The sequence below is a fragment of the Hippopotamus amphibius genome, chromosome 1, assembly GCF_030028045.1.
Source record: "Hippopotamus amphibius kiboko isolate mHipAmp2 chromosome 1, mHipAmp2.hap2, whole genome shotgun sequence".
Classification (NCBI taxonomy): domain Eukaryota; kingdom Metazoa; phylum Chordata; class Mammalia; order Artiodactyla; family Hippopotamidae; genus Hippopotamus; species Hippopotamus amphibius.
Genome location: NC_080186.1, coordinates 162,447,108 through 162,474,733, shown reverse-complemented (window position 1 = coordinate 162,474,733; position 27,626 = coordinate 162,447,108). Strand labels below are relative to the sequence as shown.

Here is a 27,626-nt window from a genome sequence, read left to right as displayed (position 1 = left end):
CTGGGTAATAAACACAGGGCAAGGTAATTTAGTTCAAAGCCTTAATTTGAGTGGTTGAGTTTAGGCTGATAGTAATGAGACAGTTTGGCTCCACTAATAATTAAATATTTATGTATGGATTCATTTAGCCCCTTAGAAACATATTTGCTGCCATTTTCTTCAGTCTTATTGTCAGTAATAGGGGCTAGTGATATGTAGTGCAACTAGTACTTGAAAGTATTTCCAAGAAAGATAGGCTATGGAGCCTTGACTCTTTTTTGGGGGGGGGGGGAAGAGGGGGAATGCATATGTGTTTAATTTTTTTTCTTATTTTTTACTTAAGTATAGTTGATTAACAATGTTGTGTTAATTTCTGCTATACAGCAAAGTGATTCAGTTATACATATACATACATTTTTTATATTCTTTTCCATTATGGTTTATCAGGACATTGAATATAGTTCCCTGTGCCAAACAGTAGGATCTTGTTTTTTATCTATTCTTTATATGTATCTTTTTGAATTGGTGTTTTTGTTTCTTCAGATACATACCCAGGAGTGGAATTGTTGGATCAGATGGTAGTTCTATTTTGTTTTTCAGTTTTTCCCACAGTGTGGAGCCTTGACTCTTAAGTCTCTTCACCCTGCTTAACACCTTTTGTTGTCTAGCATCAATTAGGTCATTTAATTTGAGGGTGTAGGTTTGGTATGTGCTGTTACAAGTACAGATATCACCATGTGATGACCTTTCATTAACTGTTAGCAACTAGCTATGCACTTTTAGTGTTTTGGCACATTTTACTTGTGTGTGTGTGTATGTGTGTGTGACAGACAGATACTGTGCACAAGCACTAAAATGAGATGTAGTGGCATGTGCTGTCTTTTTAAGAAAAACTCCATTCTAGCTCATAAATATAAACTAGTATTATAAATAAGTAAGTAAGTAGGAGTGTGGTAATATTCGAGAATATTTTCCTTCTTGGAGCCCATTTACTGCAGCTCTCAGTAGGTCTTTGTGGGTCAAATTAGTCTAATAAATCTTTAGTCGTCTTCAGCCTATACAGATCATTAGTATATGTATTAATGATGGTTAATGTCTGGGACTTAAAACACCATCACAGTAGGCTGCTTTGGGCAGTTGTTCCGTTCTTTTTTTTTTTTTTTTTTAATTTTATTTATTTATTATTTTTTGGGGGGTACACCAAGTTCAATTATCTGTTTTTATACACATATCCCCGTTCCTTTCTTTATTAAGGGCCTTTCCTAATTAATTGTGATTTGTGTGAATAAACTGAAAAGATTTCAGAAGCAAGGTATCTTAAAACATTTTGCACAGGTTGAAAACATGGAAAAATGTGACCTCCAGGCAGAGCTAATAAATTCATTGTTAACCTCTTTCTAAACTTCTTGATGACTTGTAGTAGAGACATGTAACTTGTTTGTTATCAGTTTTTAATTTGTAAAATGAAGCTTAAAAACCGAATGATCATGTTGGAGGAATTAAAATATTCATTATATTTTTTAACTTACCCATTGAGATAGCTAAATTATTTTGGAAACTAAATAGAGTATCATTCCTGAATATCTTAAATATGGAGAGAGTTGTATGTTATTTGTTAATGCTTAGTAGAATCTCATAAGTGTGATGTTTCATTTTATTATGAATAATTTATTCTTGCTATCTTTAAAGATGTTAGTCTTTCTGGTTCTTTTTTTTAAATTTTAATTGACTACAATTTAATTTTCAAAAATGAAACTTTTAGGTTACAACCCTGGTAAACACCAATAGCAAGGGGCCATCTAATAAGAAGAGAGGTCGTTCTAAGAAGGCCCATGTTTTGGCCGCATCTGTTGAACAAGCAACTGAGAATTTCTTGGAGAAGGGGGATAAAATTGCAAAGGAAAGTCAGTTTCTCAAGGAGGAACTTGTGGCTGCTGTAGAAGATGTTCGAAAACAAGGTAGGTCAATATCGCTTTTTATATATATATAGAGAGAGGCAGGCCTCTCTAGAAAAATAATCCTTGAAGGTGACTTTTTATGGTCAGTTCTTATATGCTTGCCAGTTGCTCAAGTAACTATGAATATTCACTTATTGGAGATGTATTAAATTGCACTGGCTTAAGCTTTGATCAGGAGAGATTAACAAAGGAACATCTTTTTTGGAGAACCTGAATCCAGTTCTTTTGGGTGTTCCAAGTAATAGTTGAGTCTTAGAAATGTTGTAACACAGTTTGATAGGAAATAAATGGGGCAGAAGTTTATCTTTTATCCTATCTAACATCTCTTAGTTTGTGCTGAAGATATAGGGGTGATAAAATGGAAAAATGTCCAGCCATTCTGAAAATACCCTAGAAACTGCTTCCTTCTGGCAGACTGGTATGTTAAATCAGCCATGCATGTTTGCACTGGCTTGAGTTTAAAATAATTTAAATGTGAGCTTAAAGGAAACGTTTTTTGGAAACTCAGAAGTAGTAAAAACTGAAGTTGTAACCCACAGCTTATCAGTAGTTACTATTAGAAAAACTATCATCACTCTGATGCAATAAGCATGATAAGAGGACTTTTATTTTTAAAAATTTAAAGTTTTATATTGGAGTATAGTTGATTAACAATGTTGTGTTAGTTTCAGGTGTAAAGCAAAGTGATTCAGTTATACATATATATGTATCTATTCTTTTTTGAATTCTTTACCCATTTAGGTTATTATAGAATATTGAGCAGAGTTCCCTGTACTATACAGTAGGTCCTTGTTGGTTACCTAGTAGAGGACTTTAAAGCTGGACGATTAACTTCTTGAAACCTATAGTTTTGTGTTAAACTCCTGGTCGAGCAGGAGGACTTCAATAAAGACCTAGGCTTTTTTTAGGGCTATAGGATATCAGCTAAGGTGAACTGACCTGCTACTCAGTGCATGTGTTTTACTCGCCTTTGGGAGAGCCTCAGTGGCTCTCTGATGGCTGACAGCAATGTACATAGTCCATCGGAGTCATAAGTCAAATTCATCCCTGTGACAGTACCCAGAAAAGGGCAGTGCATTAAATGGAGATGCTATTTTCCATTGTTCTGAGTTTGTGAATAATATTTCTAATACTGAAAATGATGAGATTACTTACGTTCCATAATAGTAGTTTGGTGGATGTGTTAGTTTTCTCTGGCTGCTATAATAAATTACTACAAACTTGGTAGCTTAGAATAATAGAAATTTTTTTTTTTCGAGGTCCTGGAGGCCCGATAACTGAAATTAAGGTGTCAGCAGGGTTGATTCTTTCTTGGGGCCTCAGATGAAGAATCTGTTCCAGGGCTTCCTAGGTGGCGCAGTGGTTAAGAATCCGCCTGACAATGCAGAGGTCACGGGTTCGATCCCAGCTCCGTGAAGATCCCACATGCCACGGAGCAACTAAGCCTGTGTGCCAAAAAAAAAAAAAGAATCTGTTCCATGTTCTTTCTTAGCTTCTGGTTGTTGCTGGCAGTCCTTGGCGTTCCTTGGCTTATACACACATCTCTCCAATATCTGGCTTTTTTTGTCACATGGTATTCTTCCAGTATTTCTGTGTTGCACAGTTACCTCTTAGGAGGACATTAATTTAGGGTCCACCCTGATCCATTATGACCTCATCTTGGTTATATCTGTAAAGACCCTATATCTAAATAAGGCCACATTGATAGGTTCTGGGGGGACTTGAATTTTGGGGGGACACTATTCAACCTGGTAGAGTGGGTTTTGAATGAATTCATTTTAAAGTGGTTTAATTGTTCAACTCAGCACAATTTTTGAGCTTCCTGTTGAGGATATCAGGGTGGCTGTTACTTCATTGTCCTCTGTGAGAAAGTTTTGCTTTCTAGGCCTTCTTGCCTCCTTTAATGAAACTCACAATATTAACAGGTGAATTTGGTCAAGTGTTCATTGAGTCTAGTGATTAAGACGTTTATTTTCAAAATAAGCTTAATTGTTGCAGGTAACTTTTTTCCCCCACTGTATATGTTCCTTGTTTCAGAAGTTACTCTGATACAAATCCATAGCAATCATGGTATAATATACTCTCCCCAAGCCACCTCCCCCTGCCAATTATGAGTGCGTATCCAAATTTCTGTTTCCCTGTTATTTTTGTTTATATCTGAGAAAATCTTTTATGTGGCTCTGAATCATAAATACTTGTCTGTCCCAGCCCAACTTTGCAATTACTTTTGATCTATTCATGATTCTAGTCACCATAATTTTCCTTGCAGGAAACCAAAACTAAAACTAAAGCAGATATATAACTGCCTCCCATCATCATTACTGTATCAGATGTGAAAAGCTGAAGCGCCTGTCCTTTTTTCTGTTGGCTTACTTTTTTCTTTGGTGGATGTTAACAAATGGTGATGCAGCCTTTCTCCTATCATAAATAGAACAAACTGCATGGTATGAAAATGGTTAAGCACAGTCGACCAAACCTTGTTGGTTATGTTGTTGAAGCTGTTTACTCATCATTTGAAACCCTGAAGTGATGTTAATATATCTGCAGATTCTTTGACACCTCTCCCTTAAAAAACTGGGGCCTAACTTTACTTTGATTCTCTTGAATGTGTGTTGTACTTAGAGACTCTTGGTTCTGTAAAGAATAGAATGTGGTGTGGAAGTTATACTATTTACTTTTGAAGCAAAGTCATAAAAAGAGTGTCATATCCTCCCTCTTTCTTGTGGGTTATTCACTCTGGGGGAGGCTGGCTGCCATGTTATGAGGACACTCAGGAGGTCTTGTGGAGAGGAACTGACGTCTCTTGTACCAATTTGCCAAGCATGTAAGTAAGCCACCTTGGAAGCAGATCCCCTAATTACAGTCAAGTTTCAGGTGATGGCAGCTCCAACCAACCCTGAATTCCTGACCCATAGAAAACTTGGGGAGATAATAAATGTTTATTTTAAGCAGCCAATTTTTGGGGTAATTTATTGGGCAGGGAAAGATAATTAATGCAAACACCTTTCCCAGGCCTACTTTCAGTGGTCCTGAGCACTTATGCAAAACTCTGACCTAACTGCTCTGAATTTTACTGGCATGTAAAACGTAGAGTGATTATGATTTATCTAGAGCTCTATAGCAGATTGACTAATGAAGTAGAGTTAGAATTCTTTGCATTTCAAGTCTGTTGCTTATCTGCTGGAACACTTAATTACTAAAGGATGTATAAAAAGATTTTTTTGTTCTGATTCAGTGTGGGCTACTTTTGTCTAGTATAACTTGGCATTTTTTTTTCATAAAGGGCCAAGTAATAATTATTTTAGACCTTATTGGCGATAAGGTCTCTCTTGACACTATTGAGTTCTGCAGTTGTGTTGGGAAAGCAGCTATTCAGTATATAAACAAATGGGCATGGCTGTGTGCCAATAAAACTTACTTATAAAAACAAGGGGTTGGCCAGATTTGACCCACAGGCTATAGTTAGCTGACCTCTGATCTAAGGTTAAAGATATGAGCTTACTGTTTTCAAATAAGTAATTGGTTTAGGTACTTATTTATAACGCTTTTGAGCCAAAAATTGGACCTTGTATATCTTTGAGTTTGTACAAGCCCTGTGCTTTCTGTGCAGTCATAATTAATAACCAGAGACTTGAATGTATGTGGTTTTTCAGCATAGCTTAATTTTCTTTTTGTATTTGCCCCTGATTACATAAATAATAAACACAAACATTTGTGAGTACACTAAAACCTTATCATAATGCTGTCAGTAGGTAAAACATTCACATACATAAATATAAGGTCACTTTACCTGAACACCAGGTGGGTCTCCTATGGTGGATGGGAGCCAGTTATCAATTACATGGCCTCTAAACCCCTGTGATCTAGGGATTTCATTGTACTGCTAATCAGCCCAAACTAGTTGTTAACTACCTTATATGGGCTGAGGCATACATGTGCCTCTTAGAGATGTGGTCTTTTTGGGACCCTGCCCACCCCCACATTCCCCTCCCTGATTAGGTCATTCTTACCTTATATTTTTTCTTCCTAGCTCTTAGCACAGTGATAATTAAATATTTGGTTGTCTTCCCCCTCTCTAGGCTCCAGCAGGGTAGGTTCTGTGCTAGTCTCATGACTCTGTGGCAGCTATCATGGTGCCTGGTCTGTGATAGGCACTTAAATGTTTGAGGAAGGTAATTGATTATGTTCTCCAAGAAATATGTGAGAAAATGCTCTTCTCAAAAATTAGGATGAGTTTCCTCCCCAGTGCCAAATGTAGATAGATACAGGGATACTGGTGGAGAGTCTTAGCTTAAAAAAAACAACAACAAATTGAGATATAATTCCTTTACATAAAATTCAACCCTTTAAAATGTATATAATTCATTGGTTTTTAGTATCTTCACAGTTGTACAGCTATCACCATTATTTAATTCCAGAACATTTTCATCACCCCAAAAAAGAAATCTCGTACCCATGAGGAGTCATTCCTTATATATTGATGTATCTTAACAATACCTGGAAAAGAGTATCTAAATGTATTTCATGCATCCTTGAATAGGGTTCTGATGAGAAAAAGAGGGCCCTTAACTGGTTAGGGGACATCCATGGGACAGAGATGGGAAAGCCTAAGTGAAACTTGTTTGAAAAGGGGGAGACATTAAAAAAGGAGGACCAGTGATGGTAAATTGGAAGTTGAGTGATGAGAGTTTCTACTAGAACAGGGTTTATTAATTCATTAGTTACAATTTGCAATTAGATTTCAAAGGCCAAGAACAGACTTGCTGCTGCATCAGTAACTTCTTCCCTACAGCTCATGGGCATTTCTGGGTGGATGAGGGAGGAGAAAGCCCCAAGAATCTGAGGTGTGCTTTTATGTTACTGGACAACAGTGGATTTCCTGGGGAGAAGCTTGTGTTAGAGAGACCAGAGTGGGGAAAGGGCTGGGTGACCAGCTGTGGTCTCTGATGAAGAGAGCCTGTTGTCAGGAATTCCCTGGTTGTCCAATGGTTAGGACTACATGCTACCACTGTAGGGAGCCTGGGTTTGATTCACTGTCAGGGAACTAAGATCCTGCATGCCATGTGGCATGGCCAAAAAAAAAAAAAAAAAAAAGAGAGAGAGAGACTGTCTTTTCTAGCAGACAGGAGGCTGTTTTTCCTGTTTTGTCTCGGAGCTTATAATGAGGACATATGGATATGAAAAGTAAATTAATAATAGAATGAATGGGCAAAGAATGGAGTGGAATAGGAGGTTAAACATGGGATTAGAAAAGCTTCCTAAAGGTGTAATGGATCTTGAAAGGTGAAATAGAGAGGGGAAAAAGTCATTTAGGTAAGAAAACCAGCAGACAAAGCAAGATGTGCGGGCAGGGGAGGGGGGGCAACGCAGCAGTGAGGGCTCTGACTGGAGAGGAGTGCTAGGAGGAGACATTGGATAGGAAAGCGTTTAGAGGGTGGCTTGGAATGCCAGGTGAAGGGAGCACTGTCAGGGAAATGGTACAGAATTAGCAAGTTCTGTGGCTGAAATAGGTCTCCCAGTTTCAGGTTCCCATATATTGAAATATATCTAGTGACTCAGGGCTTGCTACCTCTGGAAGCAGCTTTTCCAGCATTGTGTTTCTTTTTAAAGCTTTTTTCTTCTTAAATTAAACTGAAATATGTTTCCTTAACTTTGTTCCTGTTTTAAGAAATTTCGCCATCTGGGCCACACAGAACATGAAAAAAATTGGTGTTTGGGGGAGATTAGTTTCTCAGGTGTGTGCAGGAAGCCTTAAAGGGGTTGGGAGAGAGCCTGGAGGTCAGACCAACAGCCAGGAAAACATCAAGGTGGAGGGCGGTGAGTTCTTAAGGACGGGTCTGCTGCAACAGACCATGGAAAGTCTGCTGCAACAGACCATGGAAAGGGAGAATTGGCCAGTTGTCATGCAGGTTTACTGCCACCTTGGCCTTTGTAAATGGCTGATCTTCTTTATAGATAAAACTAAGAGACCTGATATGTGAAAAATGACAATAGTTTCCTCAGACTTGAATCACTTAGGGTATATATTGAGGCAGTGTGTACTGCTAAAAACTCCAGGTGAATTACTTAAAATTAGCATACTCTTCTCAGCTGAGAGCCATTCTAAGATTCTGCTGTGCAGCTTTCCATCAAGTTAAAAAAAAAAATTCCATTACTTTATTCACTTCAGTGTTTACACTAATAAAAAGTCAACTGACAGATTATTTTTTTAACTTTTTATTTTGATTCACAGGGAGTTACAAAGATAGTACAGAGTAGTCCAGTATACCCTTTACCCAGTTTCCCCCAATGGTTACATTCTATGGAACTATAGTATGATATCAACACCAGGGAGCTGACAGTGGCACAGTAATTCTCTGGTTTTATCCCCTATGAGGATTTGTGTAACCATCTCTACAATCAAGATACAGAACTATTGTATCACCACAAAGCTCTCCCTCATGGTACCCCATATAGTCACACCCATGTTGCTTACATTCCCCACCATCCCTAACCCTTGGCAACTAATCTGTCTCCATCTCTAATTCTGTCATTTCAAGAATATTGTATAAATGGAATCATATAGTATATGACCTAGCCCTGCTGCCCTTGAGAACCACCCAAGTTGGGTGTGTATCAATAGTTTGTAACTTGTTATTACTGGGTAGTATTCTGTGAGTACTCCATGGTGTGGATGTAGCTTGTCCTTTCATCCTCTTAATAGGTCTTTTGCATAGTAAGTTTTAAATTTTGATGAAGTCCATTTTATTGATATCCCCCCCCATTTATGGATCATGCTTTTGGTGTCATGTCTAAGAATTCTTTAACAAGCTTTATTTAGCTCATGAAGATTTCCTCCTGTTTTCTTTTAAAAGTTTTATGTTTGACGTTTAATTTTCAGACTCATTTTGGGTTATTTTTTGTATAACCTGTGGTTTAGGTTGAGTTCCTCTTTTTTTCCCTTGTGAACATTCAGTTGTTCCAGTATTGTTTGTTGAAAAGACTGTCTTTCCTTCGTTGAATTGCTTTTGCACCCTGTTAAAAATCAGTCAGCTGTACTTGTGTGGGATTATTTCCGGGTTCTCTATTTTGTTCCATTATCTATGTGTCTCTCCCTCTGCCAATGCTCATGCAGTCTTTATTGCTGTAGCTATGAGTCTTAGAATTGGGTAGGGTGATTCCTCCCCCTTTATTCTTTTTCTAAATGGTTTTAGTTATTCTAGTTTTTATGCTTTTCCATGTAAATTTTAGATAATCTTGTCTATATTTACAAAAAATCTGGGATTTTAATGGGAATTACATTAAACTTGTAATCAGTTTGGGGAGGGTTGACATTTTTGTTATATTGAGTCTGCTGTGAACAAAATATATTTCCATCTATTTAGATCTTCTTTTATTTCTTTCATTAGTGCTTAGCACCATGTATGTATATATAATATATATATCCTCTATGTTTTATTAGTTTACATTATTTTTTGAATTATTATAAATAGAATTTTATATTTATTTAGTTTTGGGTTTCTTTTCAAGTCCTTGGCTACATGCATATGCATTTTACCTTAGTTTTATTTGTAGCTTTGATATCATTTTACTATTTTCTTTAAAAAATTTAACAGTAATTACAGACTTTTTATGATTTAGAATAACCTTGGAATTTATAATCTTTAAAACTATATGCTTTCTAATGTATCACTTGACTTAGAGGTTACTAGACTTAGAGGTTATTTTTATGTTTTTGTTATAAATAATGCTGTAGTGAGTGAATAGCATGTATATATAATGTTTTCCCTTTTTTAAAATAAATTATATCTTTAAGATATATTTCCTGGAGTAGAAATATAGGGGCACAGATCTTTTTAAAAAAATTGGAGTATAATTTATATTATATACAGCAAAGTGCATAAATTGGTGTACAGTTTGAAGAAGTTTTACATATATGTATACTCATGTTAACTACGATTCAGAAAGTTTCCTCAGGGACATAGATTTTAGGACTTTAAAAATATAGTCCTAAATTGTCCTCCAGTAGCGTTACATCTATCTATCTGTCTGTCTGTCTATCTAGTTTGCTTAGTGTTGGTATAACCTCACCAATTATAAGTTACAGAAATTCAATTCAGACTTGTTTAAGCAAAAAGGGAGTTTATGGCTCTTAATAATTGGGAGTTCAAGGAGTAGATCCTGAGTTCAAGCATGGCCAGTGTGACAAACTGAAAGGACATGAGGCTTTCTTCTTCACTTACCTCCATGTGTTTGTTTACCTCTGTTTTCATATATATGTACTGGACAAGATGCCCACCTCTAGTTTGAGGTGGTCATCCTAGCTTTGTCATCCCAGCAGACAAAACTTTTCTTTCTTAGTGTTTAAATCTTAGTCATGGAAGGGACTGATTAGCTTTGCTTTGGCCATGCTCAGCACTGAACCAGTTTCTATTGCCAGAGGAGACTGATTAGCCAGCGTGGATCACATGTTCACCCCAGGACACAAGGAATGGTGGGGGAGCATTCTCCAAGGGAACAAGGAATATAATAATATGATGTTTAATGGAAGCAAATTATCCTTCTTGACAAGTAATGGGATAGTCCATTAAAATTTTTTACTGTCTTTAGAGGTATAAAATGCTACTTCTTTTTTAAAAAATTTTTGTTATTTGGAGTAACTGATGTTGACCATTTCTTCGTGTTTGTTTATGAATATATCTGAAACATGATGCTGCTTGTTAGAGCCCCTAGGACAGTGATAAGTATCTATAAACATTAGTACTCCTTTGTTGATTTGTTGAATCTCTTATTTTTCTTATTGATTGGAATTCTGCCAGGTTTTCAGAAATTGAAACTTGGCTTATTGGACCAGAGGTGCTAATGCTTTAGATCACTTACCACTAATCTATTGGTATGCAGAGGTAGCATTAACTTGGAGTTGAGAGTCAAGACATGACTGTGTGTGTCTAATGATTTTAATGGTGGGACCTGATTTATGGTAGTCCTGGAAAAGGTGGTTGGGTTCTGTTGAAAAGAGCAAAGATTGCAGCTAAATCCAGTGCCTTTTACTGCCTCCCAGACCATTTGATTTGATTTTTGTTCCATGACTGCCATACTACTAACTATACCCAGTCACCTCTCATGTATGTGCTGTTATTCACATGGTGGACAACATCTGGATAATTCATTGCAGCCTCCTCTCCAATATTGGAAAAACATTCGATAGCAATACCTACATACCCCTTCTCCCCAAATGGATAGAAGGTGAAAAAAGAGTAAATTCTTTTACTAAGTATCCTTGTCCAGTAAATAGAAAGCAAACACTTTAAAGTTTGGCTTATAGTTTCTAACCTTTCATGTCTATTTATGTCAGGCAGTATTTGTCTTAAGATTTCTTTGGAGGCTTTTCAAGTTCTGACTTTGGAATCATTCCAGTATTCCATTTCAGGTAAACTTTGATTATAATGCAAGCCCATTGTCCTTGAGTAGAAGTAGGACTTCAGCTTATTGAGAGCAATCAGTGTTGTTCAGTACTAAGTCTCAATTGTTATAAGAACCATTTTTTCTGTAGAAAGTGTCTTGTCACTTTCAGAGCGAGAAAGCAGTATTTATTGGTCTCCTAAAACAAGGGAGTTGAAACTGTTGAGTTTGCCAGCATCTGTGTGATCTTAGCATTTATAGTTCGTTGGTGAGTATACTTTTTTTTTTTTTGAACGTACTCTTTAATGGACTTGTTGCACAGATATCTTCTCAGCTTTTTTTAAATCTTGGAAGTACAGAATTACTTAGATAAAACTGACAGTCTTTTAAGGACATTGTCATAAAGAAGGGATAGGCAATGAGGTTTTAAATTGATATTGAGACATTCTTTTATTTATAAATTGATATTGAGACATTCTTTTATTTACCTCAGTAATTAATTGTGCAGTGAAATTGAGAACATAGAGGCCTTCTCCCTTGTTATAGTTTGAATGATTTGTATATAGGGAGAAAATAGTATATACATATGGAGAGGTGTGTGTGCATACATATATATATGTGTGTGTATATTTGTGTATGTATATATTTGTGTGTGTGTGTTTTCTCTGCATTGTAAATCTTGGCAAGGCAGTTTCAAGGAAAATAATGATGCATTTTATCCCCGACAAAAGATTAGTGAGCACAAGCTGTCAGGCTCTTGAGGCATAATTTTTTCCCTGGCAACTGACTAGAGTCAGATCGAAGGAGGTGAAAATTGGTCTCCTGTCCAGTGCAGATGTTGACAGCTTCAGGCTGATGTACCCACATCTAATATAGACAGCCTGCAAGATAGATGTTAAAAGGCAGATGTGATCAGGACAATGCAGCTGTCAGTGACTGTTTCGAGTAGGATTTGAGAGGTAGACAGGAGACAGAGTGAAGTCTGGGTTTGCTAAGTTCATGATGTGAAGACTTGAAACGTAGCTTTTAGGAGCTTTGTGTGGGTACGTGAGAGAGACTGTATTTTAATTTGTCTCATCTTGTTAGTGTGGTTTTATTCAGGTTGGAATCATGAACTTGATCTTATATATGGGCTTTTTAATTTTTCACAGGAAAAAAATGACAAGTACTCCTACCCTGAAATATTGAGTATGGGTTTCAAAAAGTGTTAATGATGCTATGGAAGAGCAATAGCAGAGAAACATTTAACATTTTGAAAAATATTAAGTTAATTAGTGTTTCAGATTAGTGTAATCACTTTCTTCATTAAACCTAACAAGAAATCAGCTGATTTTTCTCATGCTCTTGCTGTAGTTCTGGCTTCTCATTTCTTATCCTGCCTTTTCCCCTTGCTGTCTTGGTAGATTTTTCACCCTGTTTTCACAGCTTATTTTTGTGGATGTCTCTTTTTGTGTGATCCCGTGATGGTTGTATCTGTTGTTAGAAGTGGTCCCACTCCAATTCCTACCCTTCATATGTTCCTGAGGACTGTGATTAATTTAAAACTTGTTCATTATTGACCCCTCTTCCTCCACTATCACTTTTTAATCCATTTTCTGTTGCTCTTCATTTAACTTGAGCAGGAAAAGCAAAATATAAATTCCAAAAAATCATTAACTGGTTGTCATCCGGGTGTTTTATGTCTTAAAGTTGTCTGTCTGACTTAAACTGTAAGTCTCTAGGGTGGAGGCTATATTTTCTTTGACTTGGGATGTGTCAGGGATGCTGTCTGCTTCTGGATCACTACCCTTGTGTGAGCATATGCTGCTCTGCAGATACTTGGGTTCTGGTGTAGCCAGATTGGAAGTGAGTAAAGGAGAATAAAGTTATTAAATTCTGATGTTTCCTGTCATTTTGAAATTGCTTCTTTTTTTAAAGTCTGTCTTGTTAAACTCACAAAAATAGTAACACTGACCAGGATAATAATACTTTTAAGATACAGTGAGTAATATTCCTGCCTTAATATATTTGTACAGTGTAGCTGAGGAAGTTATCTTAGGTATTGAATTTTTGAGTTTGGCATGACTTCAACCATGATGTAGAAACGTGGTTTCTACTAGTTAATTTCTTAAGAAAGTGATTCCAAGTTGAAATGCATGTTATGCATTTATTTGAATGTGTAATCAGGAAGTAAGTGCCTCCCTTTGGAGTGTTTTTGAATAACAGCAGGGCACACTTGAATTAGTAAGGAAAATGAGAACATGAATATATGTGGTACTTTATTTTTTAAAAAAATCCATTCTGTCTACTAGAAAAAGTAGAAATTTCAAAACTCCTTTTCTTACCTACAGTGGATGGAGAAGGGTGTAATTTGAGAGTTTTTCTAGGTGCTCCCTGAACTCTTTCAGGTGGGCTTATAGTATTTAAATAACATGATATTAAATGTTGTTTTCTGGGTTGATTTTCAAAAGATAAACAGTTTTGTGGATTAAAAATGGCACCCCAGGAAAGTTCTGTTAAAGCATCTGTCAGGAATTCTTTGAATCATTGTCAGTTTTTCTGTAATTGTGAGGTGTCATCTAGGGGTCTGTGGTTTTTGCCAAATATCCCCCATTGATGGATGGAAAGTGAAGGTGAAGATTAAGTGTTTTGTTCATGTTCATCTGTATGTCACAGGGCCGGGTGAGTTACGCCAGATATAGTCTACCATTTGGTTCCTTTCCATAAGGACTATGTTATAAAATCTGTTATTCTTTCAGACTGTATTGCCAGTTTGTCTTCATTGACAAGTGTGGAAGCTGTCTTATTTTATTACCAGATCATGGAAAGTGAATTTAAAAATTTGGAGGGGTGGAGGGAAGGGATTGGGACAGGTTGGGAAATGCATGTTAATCCTCGAATATCTCAAAGTTGGCAAATAACTTTGTGAAGACTTGGTCCTGTCAGTTTATTATTTTGTAAAAAGAAAGTTGGTGGAATGATAACAAAGAAATAAGAACAGTATATCACTTTTTGGTGAGATCCTTTAATCAGATATATTTAAGAGAATTTGGTGTAAAGTAAGTTTATCAGTGGAGCTAAAGCAATAAAAAAAAGTAACTTTCAAGAATTAGGAATCCTGTGATAGGGAAGTTTTAGGTATTCAAAATCAGGGCTGGATTTTTTACCTTTCTACTGTGTGAAGATTCCCAGCTGTTAAGCACAGGGTGGTTTATAACAGACTTACCTGTGAGGTTGGTTGCTTGCCCCCCCCACCCGCCTTCTTCCTCTGGCTCTTCTGGGTAGAACTAAAAACATTGCTTTAAGAAAAGTTAATTTCTGCAGTGAACATGTTTTTGATTGAGCAAAAAAGGAGTAAACATTAGCTATAATTTTGTTACTCAGAGATGAAATCAGTGGTTAACATTTTGGTCTAGACCTTGCAGTTTGTTTTTTATGAATATACACATGGGTAGAATTATGTTTTGCTCAGTTGTTTTGCTCACTTTTTCCACTTAATGGATCCTGAACATCTTTCAGTATCGTTAAGTACTCTCCTACAACATAATTTTTAATGGCTAAATAATATCCTCTATAGAGTAATATGATTTAAGGAGGTTATTTTGAACCAGAAAACTAAAGACTTCTCTTAAATATATTTATGATCAGAGTTTTATTCACTTTTCAAAAATTTCAAGGAATGTGGTAAGTAGGACAGTTTTTAAAGACTGAAGCCTGCCATTGTTAACAAGGATAGTATGAGATATCAGAGATGATTAAAAATTTTAGACAGTTAAAATAATTTTGAGATAAAGAGATCAGAGTGACTTGAGCAAGGTCATCCAGGAAATTAGTGGGAGAGGAGGAATCAGAATTCTACATGTGGCCATGAAATTGATCATGAAATGAATAAATAATTAGAACATATTTAAGATGATGGATGGCTTTTAACTCTTTTGGAAGCTTCTGTCATTTTAACACAGGGCTGTGTTTGCTGGTCCTCAGAAGCATATTCAGGTGGGTGTCTTAAAATATCTTTATCTTTTGGATCTGGCAGTTGATAACAGATACGCTCTTATGAAATGTTCTATTTAAGAAATGTCTAGTTAAGGTCTGTATAATAGTTGAACTTCTCCTGCAGCAGCTAAATAAAAAATAATGACAATAAGATTGGGGCTGCAGATGGGCCCCTTATTTTACCACTTGGCTTTCCCATATTTTGGATAAGCTTCTCAAGACAGCTGATTTTACAAAGCTTTTATTTCATAATTATGCCAATTTTCCTTTTTCCTTTTTGCAGTGACACTAGTAGCCATGGGAATTTTTATACCTTAGAAAAAAGAAATTTTGCGTATAGACTTTTTTTGGAGTGCTGTAAGTTATTCCTTTCTAGGAAAACCTGAGTTTTCTGTATCACAGACATGAATGAAGAATATTTTACATTTTAAAATTATTCGAAGACTTTTTTCTTTAAAAAGATATTCATTATAGAAAGTTAAAAAAAACCCACACAAAGACTGGAAAATAATCACCCGTCGGGCTATACAACCTTATGATATAATACCTCTGTTAATATTTTCGTTTATGTTGGTGTAGTCTCCCCCCATGCCACCCCCATGATGTAAACACATTGTGATTTCCATTCTCATTGTGCAGTACAGATTATTATATATCTGCTATTTAAGGTGGAAATTAAAAATTTTTTTTCCTCATTAATAAAGACACGTGGAGTGGGTGGATTATGCAGTTTACAGAAGATAAACCATGTTCTTCTGCTGGGCTGGCAGAGTTCTTGTCTTTTTCTGGACTTAAAGGTAGAAAAAGTTCTGGCCAAAGAACGTATTAGAAGTATCCTTAGTATTGTTTTTAGGGAAAATATAACTTTGCTTTATCTTTTGAGTCTCCTTGGAGGACTTTTGAAAACTTACAGAGATGTTTCCATAGCTGTATTTCTGAGGACTTGGTGCCCTCTGCTATGGCATTGTGATTGGGAGCCATTCTTTTTTTTTTTTTTTTTTTTTTTAAGGCGCACGGGCTTAGTTGCTCCATGGCATGTGGAATCTTCCCAGGGCAGGGCTCGAACCCATGTCCCCTGCATTGGCAGGCAGATTCTTTACCACTGCGCCACCTAGGAAGTCCGGGAGCCATTCTTATAGTATGGCATGGGCTTTTGGGGATGGGAAGTTGTAAATAGGATATACGAGGGAGATGACCAGCTTTTAAAAACTTGAAGGAACCTCAGATTGGCTTAATTTCTCTCTCTCTCTTTTTTTTAATTTTAAAAAGCAGATGGAAAAACTAAACCCCAGCAAGGGGAACTAAGTCAGGCTTTGCTTGTAGCTGTTATCACAGAAGGACCAGTTTTTGCCACTTTCTGCACTATGGAGATTGGAGTGAAGGAGGTGCCTCCTTTACTGTTTCATCACTACAAATTAAAAGCCAATTTTTCCTTCATCCTTTAGGAAACTTGTGAGCATGACCTTATTTCTGAAAATATAAGAAAGAATTGGTGTGAGCAATAACAGTGTTCTGAATAGGTTTAAGAATTGGAAAAAGTAGATGGGAAAGTGGAAGGGGCACTGGAGTATTTGTGAGCTTTGTATTTATTACCTCATTTAATTTTCAAAACAGCCCATTGGGGTGGAAGATGGTATTCTCATTTTACAGAAGAGAAAACAAAGTTAGAGCTGAAGCAGCCCAAAGTCACACAGCCACCAAATAGCAACATTGGGATTCAGACCCAGTTCCAATACCTTGTCTACTCGAGACAGTGTTCTGGGAGAATAGTGTATATTCATGAACATTACTTAGAAACATTCTTTGTTTTAAAGGAGCAACATATCTTGTGTTTCCTAGGCTCAAGTTAAAAAAGGAAAAACAAGCCTCTCTCTCTCTTTTTTACTTTAACTGTGTGTGTGTGTCTCTCATACACACACACCCACACACTTTTCAAGCCTGTCCTTTACCCATAACTTTATAAAAAGTTGGATTGCTTTGAAGGGAATTTGCTCAACCTTATTTGATGTTTCAGAAAGGCCTTTATCTTGTCCTGTTCTAATGTAGAATTGTGTTTTTTTTTGGTTTACTTTACTTACAGTTGCCCTTTGTCCTTGTTTTGCACTCTAGAGGAGCTTAACTTTTATCCCCAGCGTAGTTAGGGGAAAATGTCAGTGGATGGGTGTGTTGACAAATCTAATTTCATGGCTGATGGGACAGTAGCAGTGGGTTCTCTTAGGTTCCATCTCCATTATATCTAGGCTAATACAAGATGTCATGTAGTAGGTTCTAGACAATTGGGACAAGGCCAGAAGATCCAGTTATAATCTCAATCTTTACTACTGATCACGTGACCTTGGACAGCCTGCCTGTCTGCCTCAGTTTTCCTAGTTTGCCTTTTTGTGTACAGAAAGAGTGCTTTTGATAACTCTTACAAGTATGCACTGTAAACTAATTGACAGTTATATTTGTTTTTAAAGATTGATTGAGTCAATCTTACTGTCATGTTCCTTTTACAGAGATGACCATTTAGCAGAAAGTTGAGGTTTCCCCCCTTTCTAAAAGCTAATGGCTTATTTACATATTTGTTCATAGTTGAGTAGAAAAAAGTTGTATGTTTTAATCCATCACACTGGGTTTCTGATGTATTTTTCATTACTAATACCATATGTTAGCCTTGAAGTTAAGGGTTTGCCAATATGATTGTGAGCTAAAAAGAGATAAGAGTGGATGTAAATATATTTAATTTACTTTGATTCTTCCTTCCAGTTCTACTTATTGGTCATTTGACCTGATACTAATTTGGAATGAAATCATGCTAGCTGTAGAGGCATGAAACTGTTTAAGAGGACCTTGAGTGGGAGTGAGAATTTGAAAGGAGCAGGTTATGGTGCACAGAGAGATTAGTTGGGGATAAATTGGAGGATTATTACATTGAGATTAAATAATTAAATTTAAAATTATAAGACTTTATACTTGTCCATTTGAATGTAAGCTAATTATTGAAAAGTTTTAATTCATTTAGATGGGCTATAGCTTTTGTAAAAAAACGTTTTTCTTTTTTTTAAAATATTTTGTTTTTGGCTGTGTCAGGTCTTAGTTGTGGTATGTGGAATCTTCGTTGTGGCACGCAGGATCTTTCATTGTGGCGTGTGGGCTTCTCTCTCTAGTTGTGGCATGGGCTCCAGAGCACGTGGGCTCTGTAGTTTCAGCACACATGCTCTCTAGTTGTGGTTTGTGTGCTCAGTAGGCTCACGTGCTCAGTAGTTGTGGCGCGTGGGCTTAGTTGCCCCTGGGCATGTGGGATCTTAGTTCCTGGACCAGGGATCGAACTCACGTCTCCCGCATTGGAAGGCAGTTTCTTAACCACTGGACCACCAGGGAAGTCCCCTAGATGGGCTGTAGCTTTAAGAATCTACTTTAATTTCATCCTCTTTGGCTTACTCTGGGCCTTTAGTTCTTCCCACAGTTCTTTCATTTATCTCAGGTTAATTCACTTTTTCATTTCCTGTAGCAGCTGCTTCAGAGTTACTTCCAGGCTCCTCAGACCTTCATTTCTGTTTCCATCCTGCTCAGTTTTTAGGAGAGCTTCATTTACTGCCTCTGAGAAAATAGATTCTCTAGCTGTGCTAATCTTTATACTGCCTGGAAGCCTCTTGCTACCTCTGCTTTCACTTCTCATTTGAGGGTATAAGAACTCCATGGCTCTCACTTCCTCCTGTGGTCCTGATTATGTGTGTTCCTGGGTGTGATCTAGAGTCTTCATTCTTTAATTATGTGTCTTTTTGCCTCCTTTATCCCCTCAATCTGTCTGTAACTAATTCCAGTAGTGATAAAGGATAGTGTGGGTGTAGGCACTATTCTAACCTCTCTCCTAAACATTGGGTTTCATATCCACAATAAGCCTGGGAGGTAAATAGAGGCAACCTTCACTTTGCACAGTTCCAGTATGCACAGTTTAATAACACCAGTCCCCTAATTACATAGTTCAAATTTTAGTATATTAACTGAGTGATAGCATTAAGTACAGACTTTGCTGCTAGCTCAGAATTGTGCAGATCGCTACATAAATAACGGGTGTGCATCACAAGCACTGACCAATCATGTCCCTTCTTTCAAGGTCTGTTAGTGATTGGTTGGTCACTGCAGCTGTTCAGTTCATGCAACGTGTGTAGTTGTGTTGCCTCCTTGTCTCTCAGTGATAAACCCATGTGAGCCATTTTATAAAAAGAGATCATGGAAAGAGGGAATTTGCAAACAAGTGCAGCAAAGAAAGAAAAAGTGGTAAATCCAAGTTACAGAAGAAATAGCTGACTGTGGAAATGTGGACAGTGTTGCTGTTTAAGAGACTTTAGATATGTGGTCAGAGGAACATCAGTGAGAAAAGTAGTTGTGATGAAAAGGATAATGATGTTCAAGAGGAAGTGATATCACAACCTTGAAGTAACTCTTGGAGATACTTCATGGCATTGAAAGTGCAAAGGATAAAATGTTGGAAACTGATCCAAAATTAGAAAGAAATAGGATAAATGTGAAGGGAGAGAAAAGATGCTTACTCTTCATCATGTTGAAAAAAGTAAGATTGTTCAAAAACTATTTTTGAGTAGTTTTCTTACAAGGAAATAAATCATTCTAGTTCTCAGTGTTCATAATGTTTTAAGTTATGTATAAGCAAATATTAGTTGTACTATTTTTGTTGTATTTCCCTGTATATTTATAATCAATAGTAAGGAGCTTTAAACCTTTCTTAAAAAAATAAATTTATTTATTTATTTATTTATATTGGCTGTGTTGGATCGGATCTGCCTTGCTGCACGCGGGATCTATTTGCGGCGAGCGGGGGCTACTCTTTGTTGTGGTGCGTGGGCTCCTCACTGCCGCGGCCTCCCCTGTTGTGGAGCACGGGCTCCAGGCGCGTGGGCTTCAGTAGTTGCAGCACATGGGCTCAACAGTTGTGGCTCATGGGCCCAGTTGCTCCGCGGCATGTGGGATCTTCTTGGAGCAGGGATGGAACCTGTGTTCTCTGCATCAACAGGCAGACTCTTAACCACTGTGCCACTTAGGAAGCCCCTCTTTAAACCTTTTGACAAAAAATTTTAAAGGTCACATGACAGTTGTAATTTTTCCCATTGATGATTAAGATCACATTACATTGTTTCAGTTTGTGTGATCATTTCTACAGACCAGCACTGCTGTGCAAAGTGAGGATTACCTGTGTTATTTGTTGTACAAATGTGGAAACTGACCTGTGTAGTGGTGAAGCTACAGTTTCTGTCTGATTGTAAGTTCATGATCATACTCTCTTCCATTATACTGCTAATCCTACACAAAATAAAAACAAAAAAAATTTTCTTTACTAGGCCCTTGGCATTTCTTCCTAGTAGCAGACCAAATTCTTGAAAGAGCAGTTTTATTTCTAACTTGTCCTTGAAATCTGGCTTTTGCACCTCCCACAGAGTCGCTCTTCCTCATTACTTCCATGCCAGCCACACTGGCTTTATTGGCCTTCCAAGATCATTTTAGTGTGCATCTGCCTTAGGATCTTTGATTTGTTGTTCCCTCTGCTTGGAATGTTGCTTTGAGAGAGCCACATTGCTCCTGTGCTGCCTTTTTCAAGACTGTCCTCAAGTGGTACCTTTTCAACGACGCCTGTCTTGATCCCCCTATTTTTTTTTTTTCCTGCTTGAATATGGATTTATTTTGGTATAAAAAAAGATACATTGAGATATTTCAGCCAAGCATTCAGGAAAATGAGTTTTTTGAATGTACTGAATCAGTTCATTTATTTTTATTATTATTATTTTTTAAATTTTATTTATTTATTATTTTTTGGGGGGTACACCAAGTTTATACACATATCCCTGTATTCCCTGATCCCCCTATTTTAAATTATATCTTGTATCCCCACTCTCCCTGTCCTCCTTTCTGTCACTGCCCCTCCATAATTGATTCATTTATCATGTTTATTATATTTCCCTCTCATTGAAATATAAGCTCCCTGGAGCCAGGAATTTTTGTCTGGTTCATTTCTATCCCAGGTGTTTAGAATAGTGCCTGATTCATAACAGGCACTCGGTAAACACTTGCTGAAAGAAGGCATGAATGCTCTGGAGGGTGTTGATCAGATTTGAATACTCAGGAAACACAATGAAGATTTTTCTCTGTCTTCTCATCTTGTTTTACCTAATAGTAATGATCTCTACCAACCCTGTATTGTCTCCTAGTGCAGGCTAATAAAGTAGGCCTTTTATATGTGTTACTAGTTGACCCTCACAGCAAGGTATTCTCTACATATTACAGAAGAGGAAGCAGGCTATGGAATCTAGTCACATAGTTGGTAAGTGGCAAAGTCAAAACTTAAGCTTACCTCCAACTCCAGGTGTGCGCATTTTCAGGTCACTGCATTTGATACTCATTTGTCTTTTTATTTATTGAGTCTTAATTCACATACCATAGTATTCATCCTTTTAAAGCATACAATTCAGTGGTGTTTTAGTATATTTACAAGGCTGTACAGCCATCACCACTGTGTAATTAGCAGTTAATAGTCCTCACTCTTGCCTTCTGCCCCAGCGCCTGGCAACTACTGATCTAGTTTCTATCTCTATGGATTTCCCTATTGTGAACATTTCATATAAGTGGAGTAATACAATATATGGCTTTTTGTGATTGGCTGCTTTCACTTAGCATAATGCTTTGAGGGCACATCCATGTTGTAGCATGTGTCAGTACTTTATTCCTTTTTAGGGCTAAATATTTCATTGTATGGATATACCACATTTTGTTTATCCTTTCAATTAATTGATGGATGTTTGGATTGTTTCCATATTTCAACTGTTATGAATAGTGCTTCTGTGAACATCCATGTATATATTTTTGTGTAGACACTTGTTTTCAGTTCTCTTGGGTATATATCTAGGAGTAGAATTGATGGGTCATGTGGTAACTCTACATTTAACCTTTTGAGGAACTGCTATACTGTTTTTCAAAGTGGCTGTACCACTGTATATTCCCACCAGTGGGCTACTAGAGTTCCAGTTTCCCCATATCCTCACCAACATTTGTTACTATTTGTCTTTTTTATTATAACTGTCCTATTAGAGGTGAAATATCTCGTGATTTTGATATGCATTGCCCTTTCAGCAAATGAGGCTAAGCATCTTTTCATGTGCTTATTAGCCATTTTTATATCTTCTTTGGAGAGGTGTGGTGTAATTCCTTTTCCTATTTTAAATTGGATTATTTGTCTTTTTATTGTTGATTTAAAAAGACTTCTTTATATATTGTGGATACTCGATCCTTATCAGATATATGGTTTTCAAAAATTTTCTCCCATTCTGTGGGTCTTTTCATTTTCTTCATAGTGCTCTTAGAAGCACAAAAATTTAAAATTTTGATGATGTCCACTTTATATCTTTTTTCTTCATTGTTTGTACTTTAGGCGCCATAGCTAAGAAACCATTGTCTGTCCATGGCCTTTCCACCTATCATCATGTCCACAGTCCATCATCTGATGCTTCTACACATATCCTTTACTTCCAAGTTAGACTAGAGAACTCAACCCTCAAACACGCCTTTTTATTGTATATGCAGCTTGTTAAGTGGTTCTAAGACCATAAGCATTAAGCATTATAAATCCATCATTTACTGTTAGGTGACTTGATTAAGTTAGTTAACTTGTCTAAGCTTTAGTTGTCTCTTTTGTAAAGAAGGGCTAATACCACCTACTTTCTAGGTGGTTGATAGGATTAAATAAAATATGCATAGTGCCATGGAGTGGGCATTTAATAAATGTTAGATATTACTATGTTGCTGTTCCTTTTGCTTGAGGTGCTAATTCCCTTAACTCTGCTTTCCCAGGCTCCTCCTATCCTTTGAGGATAGAGTCCCTTTCAGAGCACCATGTCTTCCATAAAACTGTTACTAGTATTCACTTATACCTCATACTGGTTGGTAGTGTTTCCTTTTTTTGACCCTTTGCTACTTTGTGCCTTTCTTAAAGCTTGTATGTTAAAAATGCCACATTATTTCTGTATGATCACTTTCTTCTTTTCTGCTTTATAAACCATTTGAAAGCAGAGGTAAGTCTTGCTCAGCTTCATATCCCTGGAAGTAGATTTATTTGTTTGTTTTAGTGTGTAGTAAACTCTCAATAAATAGGTGGAATTCTCTTTACTGTACAAGGTCAATATTTATTGCTTAATGTTAATATTAAGGCAAAATATCTTTTTCTTCAAGGCTTTAGAGGCAACTTCTTACATGAATAAATAACTTCCTAATATATTCCCATAGCTCCTTGTCCACAGGGCTATTGTAATTCTGATTGCATTGTAATATTCCCAGATTTGTGCGCCCTTTGAGTACAGATGCCCTGTCTTAATCAGCTTTTAATTGTTTGCTTGTCTGTCTTCCCCATCCATAGAGCTCCATACCGACATGGGCTGTTTCTTGAGCACTATATCCCTGGTACCTAATATAGCCTTTGATGTATAGCGGGTGCTCAAATATTTATTGAATAAATAAATGAATGACTGAGCTCTGTCTTTTGAAGTCCTTAAAATAACTTTTTTGTTAAGTATCCACATAATTGTCATATGTCTGTATCTTAGATTCAGGAAAATGTTTAACTATGAAATTCTTCATTGTGAGTTATTTCTGACCTGACAAATACACAGAGCTTGTCTTTGCTCTTAATACTACATGTGTTTCTTAGCCTAATTAATATATGAATCTGAGGGTGAATTTAACTTTTACCCCCTATGCTCATATCCTGCAACTAAATTTGATAGCTAGGAGAAATTTGGTAGGTCTTTTCAGAAGTAGCTGGGCTTCTTGAGAATGTACTTTTTTACATTTGTGGAAGAGATGAGAGAGTGAATAGCCTTTGGGCTTTAATCTGAAGTGGTTGTGTTCAGCCGAGGGAGGGAGTAATTATTTTTCCTGAAATCCAAAGATAGTCACCATAGAGGCACTGTCAGTATAACTGGTGGAACAGATACAGCTCTGGCTCTCCAGTTGCTTTCAACTATAAGAAAAGAGAAATGATAGGCACCTTAAATGATTATTATTAGAAACACATAACAAAAAAGTATGTTATCTTACAAATTTCTAGGAAATGTTATAAATTACTTCTTAGCATTGTTGAAGTCAGAATTGTATAAGTTGGATAGTCCTAATAACTATAGTAAAATGTATGTTTTTCGCTTAATTTTAAAAATCATGGCTATAATACCTGTTTGTTATAGAAAATGTTTTTACAAGTACAGAATAATGTAGTCAGATTGTAACCTAGTATAACTATTATTTGTCTTTTGACTCCAATCTTTCCTCTATTTTTTTAAAACACAGATTACATACATTTATCATTTCATCTTTTTTTTTCTGCTTAAGATTTCATCATAAGCTTTAACATTTTTTTCCATATATGTGTTAATATTTGCATAATAGTGAGTTGTAGGCTTTACCATAATTTACTTAACTAGGTGCTTGGTTGAACATTTGAGCTGTTGGAAGTGTTCTGCTATGAGGAAAATGAATGAGTCAGTGACTGAACTCTTGTCTTTTCACATACCAGTGAGTTTCTGTTTGAGCTGTATGCATTAGATAGTTGAGATGGTTGATGAAGTGTGGTGGTCCTACATAACAGTTGCTGTGTTTTCTGTATCCTTCTGTAGATGTGAGGGTAGAATGCATTAGATCCATTTTTTTCCTTCCATTCAAATCTTGATTTTTTTCCTTTTTCCTTAGGATACATATATTAGTCCTTCTTAGAAAGGAGTATTATTAGATCAATGGAAGGAAGTATTTTTAAGGCTCTTGGTATATAGTGCTAAATCATTTTCTACATATTGTGCTTTTACCAGGAATGTATGAGGGTGCTTTTCTTAGTGACAGCTAGAAAACAGAAGAAAAAACAACAAAAATAAAAATCCTTAAACTAAATTCTGCACATGAAATATACAAGTTTGAATTATTTTCATTTTTTTAAATGTAGAACAGTTATCTGGTTCATTCCTGCTGAGTTTGTTTTTCCATTCTGTAAAACAGGTGATTTGATGAAGAGTGCTGCTGGAGAGTTTGCAGATGATCCCTGCTCTTCTGTGAAGCGTGGCAACATGGTTCGGGCAGCTCGAGCTTTGCTCTCTGCTGTTACCCGGCTGCTTATTTTGGCTGACATGGCAGATGTCTACAAATTACTTGTTCAGCTGAAAGTTGTAAGTATAGGCCTATGTCTGTAATTTGTTCTATCACAGCCAGGCTGCTGCTGGCCATAGTTAGTTCAGCATTCCTTAGGATTTGGTTTGGTTTTGAACTTGGTTTACCTAAATGGACCAGGAATGTTTTTAATTTCCACTTATTCCTCTGTTCCAAGTGAACATCATACTGGCTTTGCCATGAGCCTGTGTTGTCTTTGTTCTAATAAAGAAATTGCAGAAAAGGTATTGTTTTTGATTCCTTCCCTTTTTGCGGTAGTGGTTAAACATTCCTTGTACCAGTAGAGTTCCAAAGTTGAGAAATCAAGATATGTTAAACTGTATCCTTTTAGATGGAAGTCACAATAATGCTGTCCTTCCCCACCTGCCATAAAACTCCAATGTAGTACTACTCAAATGTTTGAAAGCCATGTGAATTTAAGAGGAAGTTTGGATTGCTATCTGAATAGCTGTTGAGAGGAATAAAAAATTCTAGATCTTTATGCACGGACTTTTATTGTCGAGAATTTTTCTTTTGGGGGGTGTGTTTTACAGGTAGAAGACGGTATCTTGAAATTGAGGAATGCTGGCACTGAACAGGACTTGGGAATACAGTATAAAGCTCTGAAACCTGAAGTGGATAAGCTGAACATTATGGCAGCTAAAAGACAACAGGTACAATCATGATTTGGGAATATATTTAAGTTATTTATATTATTACCTAGTGGGAAAAATCCATTTTACCTAACTTTTCCAAATATCTCCCTCTGCTAATATAGTTCCATTAAAACATTTAGTTTGTGTTCTGATGTGTTCTTTCAGTACTGTATTGTTGATAAAGTTCAGTTATATTCATGTTGCTCCTATTTTGATTCCTGTGAAAATCTACTTTAGGTAGCTTAGCAGTTTGCAACAGTGCCTAGAGAAGTGATAGGCCTTTGTTCTGTGTGTGCCAGGATGAATTTGAGTTGGTGGTGGAGTTTAATTCAAACTTTAAAAAACCTTAAGCCAGTCAAAACATATTGGAATTACTTCTATATCAGAAAGTACCCCCTGTGCCCCCCTCCCCCATATTTTGTAACTTTTAAAATATTTATCATTTGTTATTAGTAGTTTCCATAGTGTTAGGAATTTGTGTTGTGTGGCATGTGGATCAGTGTGCTTATCTTTCCAGCCTTTGGCATTTTGCTGCTGGGGTGCTTGAAGTCTCCCCGTGCCCTTCCTGTTGGATGCTGTGTGTTAGGTGTGTGTTCTGTAGAGGGGATGCATGTGTCACCATGCAGTTCTTATTACTTCCATAGTCCTCATCAAGCTTGTGCTATTCTTATTTTTAAAAAGCCCTGAAAAGATGAATTCTTATTATTCTATTAGCCAATAACTATATAGGTTAGGGTATTTTTTGATGCAGTTTACAGAAAACCCAACTCCAAAACTGCTTGAACATTGAGGAGTTTATTTTCTCACTAATTAGAAGCCCCACGTTAGGTGAAGTGACTTCAGGGTTGTTAAATTTAAAGATTTTGCAGTATCATCAAGGATTCAGTTTCTTGACATTTTCCAGCACTGCCACCTTCAGTGTGCCTGGCACTGGATGGCTGTAGAAGCTCCAGCCATGACATTTGCACACATCAATATGTCCCGTGAGGAAAAAAGACTGTTTCTTCTATATGTCTCTTTATAAGCGAATGATCTAGATGCCTCTAACAAATTTGCCCTCAATATGGATTGTATAACATGCCCATTCCTTACTAATCATTGGAAAGAGGAAAGCAGTTAACCATGTCTGACTCAGAGTAATGAAGATTTGCCTTCTGGTCTGTGACAGGGGTAGCCTTCCTGAGAACAGGAACATTCAGCAAGAGCTCTGACAGGCATGAGCAATTGGGGTCAATATTGTAAACATCCAATATATGACAGCCTCAGCTTTGGAGACTTCAGCTTTTCATTTGGTTACATTTACGTTAGTATAAAATTCTACCCCACAGGGTTAAGAGGATTAAATTAAATAATGTGTGTGAAGAATTTAATATAGTGCCAGACACTCAGTAGGCCCTCAGCAGTGGGCAAGTGGTGAATAGTTGTTATTGCTCATATTTCAAGCTATAAGATGTGATCAGACTGAATCTGCACATATGAGATCCTGGTTCTGCATTTCTAGTAC

The 27,626-nt window shown here is 36.8% G+C and overlaps 1 protein-coding gene across 2 annotated transcripts in view; it reads left to right on the top strand.

The window, feature by feature from the left end:
* CTNNA1 (catenin alpha 1) overlaps positions 1-27,626 on the top strand; it is a 167,629-nt gene that overhangs the window by 32,123 nt on the left and 107,880 nt on the right. For both annotated transcript variants that reach the window (XM_057734012.1, XM_057734013.1), the window contains 3 exons: positions 1,742-1,937; positions 25,320-25,486; positions 26,021-26,140. In XM_057734012.1, the coding sequence (XP_057589995.1) occupies positions 1,742-1,937; positions 25,320-25,486; positions 26,021-26,140 (483 nt within the window). The remainder of the gene's footprint in view (positions 1-1,741; positions 1,938-25,319; positions 25,487-26,020; positions 26,141-27,626) is intronic.